Below are 4,177 nucleotides of genomic sequence, written 5' to 3' on the forward strand. Positions count from 1 at the left end.
ACAGGACAGCCATAGTTCCTGGTACATCAGCTCCTTCTGGGTGCCAATAAGACTCTTTAGGCGGCGCTCCGTCCTGGAGTATTCCACACAGCCGGCTCTGGAACACAACGACATCACGTTACACGGAGCTCCGCACTTTATTATACATGAATATCGGGAGGGATGACAGTCACATGACACACGGGTACAGAGGAGCGATGGAGACAGAGTCACATGACACACGGGGACAGAGGAGCGATGGAGACAGAGTCACATGACACAGGGGGACAGAGGAGCGATGGAGACAGAGTCACATGACACACAGGGACGGAGGAGTGATGGAGACAGAGTCACATGACACACAGGGACAGGGGAGCGATGGAGACAGAGTCACATGACACACAGGGACAGGGGAGTGATGGAGACAGAGTCACATGACACACGGGGACAGGGGAGCGATGGAGACAGGGTAACATGACACACAGGGACAGCGGAGCGATGGAGACAGGGTAACAGACACACAGGGACAGGGGAGAGATGGAGACAGGGTAACAGACACACAGGGACAGGGGAGAGATGGAGACAGGGTAACAGACACACAGGGACAGGGGAGCGATGGAGACAGGGTAACAGACACACAGGGACAGGGGAGAGATGGAGACAGGGTAACAGACACACAGGGACAGGGGAGCGATGGAGACAGGGTAACAGACACACAGGGGCAGGGGAGAGATGGAGACAGGGTAACAGACACACAGGGACAGGGGAGAGATGGAGACAGGGTAACAGACACACAGGGACAGGGGAGCGATGGAGACAGGGTAACAGACACACAGGGACAGGGGAGAGATGGAGACAGGGTAACAGACACACAGGGACAGGGGAGCGATGGAGACAGTGTCACATGACACACAGGGACAGGGGAGTGATGGAGACAGGGTCACATGACATATGGGGCTAGAGGGTGGAGTCCTGTGTTTTTATCACACCCCTCAGCTCCTCCTTCCTGTCTATATATCCAACAAGTGGAGTGACCAATCAGAATACAGGATTCATTCCCGGCATTCCGATTGGCTGGTGAAGATAGAAGCTCCACTTCAGATGATCCAGAACGCTGACCTGGAGAAAGCTGCAGCTTCGGCATTGACCCGGATCTGTACATGCTTGAACCTGCCGGAGAGAACAAAGAAGGGTGACCGGATGTTACTGGGGTGACCGGACGTTACTGGGGTGACCGGACGTTACTGGGGTGACCGGACGTTACTGGGGTGAGCGGACGTTACTGGGGTGACCAGACATTACTGGGGTGACCAGACATTACTGGGGTGACCGGACATTACTGGGGTGAGCGGACATTACTGGGGTGAGCGGACATTACTGGGGTGACCGGACATTACTGGGGTGACCGGACATTACTGGGGTGACAGGACATTACTGGGGTGACCCCAATAAAGAACCCCTCCCCCGCCAGGCAGGAACGCCTCCACACTTACCGGAAATCACCTTCCAACTTCTCCTGCTCAACCAGTTTGGGGATAACCGGACCCATCAGAATTTTATTCAGCAGAGATCCGATAAGAAAATATCCGAAGATGGACACAGGACCCACCCAGCCAGTACTGCGAACACAGAACGAGAGGACATCACACACCGCGCCACCCGACACACCGCACAACACACTGCCCTCCCACTGTGGGAGGGGCAGAGACACAACTACTGGAGGAATCTCACCATTGTGGGAGGGGCAGAGACACAACTACTGGAGGAATCTCACCATTGTGGGAGGGGCAGAGACACAACTACTGGAGGAATCTCACCATTGTGGGAGGGGCAGAGACACAAACTACTGGAGGAAATCTCACCATTGTGGGAGGGGCAGAGACACAAACTACTGGAGGAAATCTCACCATTGTGGGAGGGGCAGAGACACAAACTACTGGGGGAAATCTCACCATTGTGGGAGGAGCAGAGACACAAACTACTGGAGGGAAATCTCACCATTGTGGGAGGGGCAGAGACACAAACTACTGGAGGGAAATCTCACCATTGTGGGAGGGGCAGAGACACAAACTATCAAAGGGAACTTTAATTTCTGGGATATCAGATTTCTCAGTAACGTTAGCCAAAACAGCACACATACACAGCATGGCACAACGATAGGAGTAGTAGACTGACCTGATGATAGGAGTAGTAGACTGACCTGATGGCACAATGATAGGAGTAGTGGACTGACCTGATGGCACAATGATAGGAGTAGTAGACTGACCTGATGGCACAATGATAGGAGTAGTAGACTGACCTGATGGCACAATGATAGGAGTAGTAGACTGACCTGATGGCACAATGATAGGAGTAGTAGACTGACCTGATGGCACAATGATAGGAGTAGTAGACTGACCTGATGGCACAATGATAGGAGTAGTAGACTGACCTGATGGCACAATGATAGGAGTAGTAGACTGACCTGATGGCACAATGATAGGAGTAGTAGACTGACCTGATGGCACAATGATAGGAGTAGTAGACTGACCTGATGGCACAATGATAGGAGTAGTAGACTGACCTGATGGCACAATGATAGGAGTAGTAGACTGACCTGATGGCACAATGATAGGAGTAGTAGACTGACCTGATGGCACAATGATAGGAGTAGTAGACTGACCTGATGGCACAATGATAGGAGTAGTAGACTGACCTGATGGCACAATGATAGGAGTAGTAGACTGACCTGATGGCACAATGATAGGAGTAGTAGACTGACCTGATGGCACAATGATAGGAGTAGTAGACTGACCTGATGGCACAATGATAGGAGTAGTAGACTGACCTGATGGCACAATGATAGGAGTAGTAGACTGACCTGATGGCACAATGATAGGAGTAGTAGACTGACCTGATGGCACAATGATAGGAGTAGTAGACTGACCTGATGGCACAATGATAGGAGTAGTAGACTGACCTGATGGCACAATGATAGGAGTAGTAGACTGACCTGATGGCACAATGATAGGAGTAGTAGACTGACCTGATGGCACAATGATAGGAGTAGTAGACTGACCTGATGGCACAATGATAGGAGTAGTAGACTGACCTGATGGCACAATGATAGGAGTAGTAGACTGACCTGATGGCACAATGATAGGAGTAGTAGACTGACCTGATGGCACAATGATAGGAGTAGTAGACTGACCTGATGGCACAATGATAGGAGTAGTAGACTGACCTGATGGCACAATGATAGGAGTAGTAGACTGACCTGATGGCACAATGATAGGAGTAGTAGACTGACCTGATGGCACAATGATAGGAGTAGTGGACTGACCTGATGGCACACTGATAGGAGTAGTGGACTGACCTGATGGCACAATGATAGGAGTAGTGGACTGACCTGATGGCACACTGATAGGAGTAGTGGACTGACCTGATGGCACAATGATAGGAGTAGTAGACTGACCTGATGGCACAATGATAGGAGTAGTAGACTGACCTGATGGCACAATGATAGGAGTAGTAGACTGACCTGATGGCACAATGATAGGAGTAGTAGACTGACCTGATGGCACAATGATAGGAGTAGTGGACTGACCTGATGGCACACTGATAGGAGTAGTGGACTGACCTGATGGCACAATGATAGGAGTAGTGGACTGACCTGATGGCACACTGATAGGAGTAGTGGACTGACCTGATGGCACACTGATAGGAGTAGTGGACTGACCTGATGGCACACTGATAGGAGTAGTGGACTGACCTGATGGCACACTGATAGGAGTAGTGGACTGACCTGATGGCACACTGATAGGAGTAGTGGACTGACCTGATGGCACACTGATAGGAGTAGTGGACTGACCTGATGGCACACTGATAGGAGTAGTGGACTGACCTGATGGCACACTGATAGGAGTAGTGGACTGACCTGATGGCACAATGATAGGAGTAGTAGACTGACCTGATGGCACAATGATAGGAGTAGTAGATCAATGTGAAGGGAGTGGTTAGAATTTTAGTGGCAAGATTGGTGAGTTCCCGGCACAGCCGCTCCACATCCTGCGTCATCCTCTGATCTCTAAAGAGAAATTTAATCAGAAAATTAAATACATCCGAGTAGCGTACAGCATGCCGAACAGACTCACTCCCACTCCACGCCCCCAACAACCTCCTATAAACCACATTGCCCCCCAACAAACACACAGCACCG

At 50.7% G+C, this 4,177-nt stretch overlaps 1 protein-coding gene across 1 annotated transcript in view; it reads right to left on the bottom strand.

The window, feature by feature from the left end:
* ABCD4 (ATP binding cassette subfamily D member 4) overlaps nucleotides 1-4,177 on the bottom strand; it is a gene marked incomplete at its 5' end in the record, with an annotated part of 11,206 nt that overhangs the window by 5,462 nt on the left and 1,567 nt on the right. Inside the window, 4 exons of the mRNA XM_018575096.1 lie at nucleotides 3-97; nucleotides 1,099-1,149; nucleotides 1,473-1,598; nucleotides 3,929-4,045. Coding sequence (XP_018430598.1) covers nucleotides 3-97; nucleotides 1,099-1,149; nucleotides 1,473-1,598; nucleotides 3,929-4,045 — 389 coding nt within the window. The remainder of the gene's footprint in view (nucleotides 1-2; nucleotides 98-1,098; nucleotides 1,150-1,472; nucleotides 1,599-3,928; nucleotides 4,046-4,177) is intronic.

The sequence above is a fragment of the Nanorana parkeri genome, unplaced genomic scaffold, assembly GCF_000935625.1.
Source record: "Nanorana parkeri isolate BGI_ZX_2015 unplaced genomic scaffold, ASM93562v1 scaffold3547, whole genome shotgun sequence".
Lineage (NCBI taxonomy): Eukaryota > Metazoa > Chordata > Amphibia > Anura > Dicroglossidae > Nanorana > Nanorana parkeri.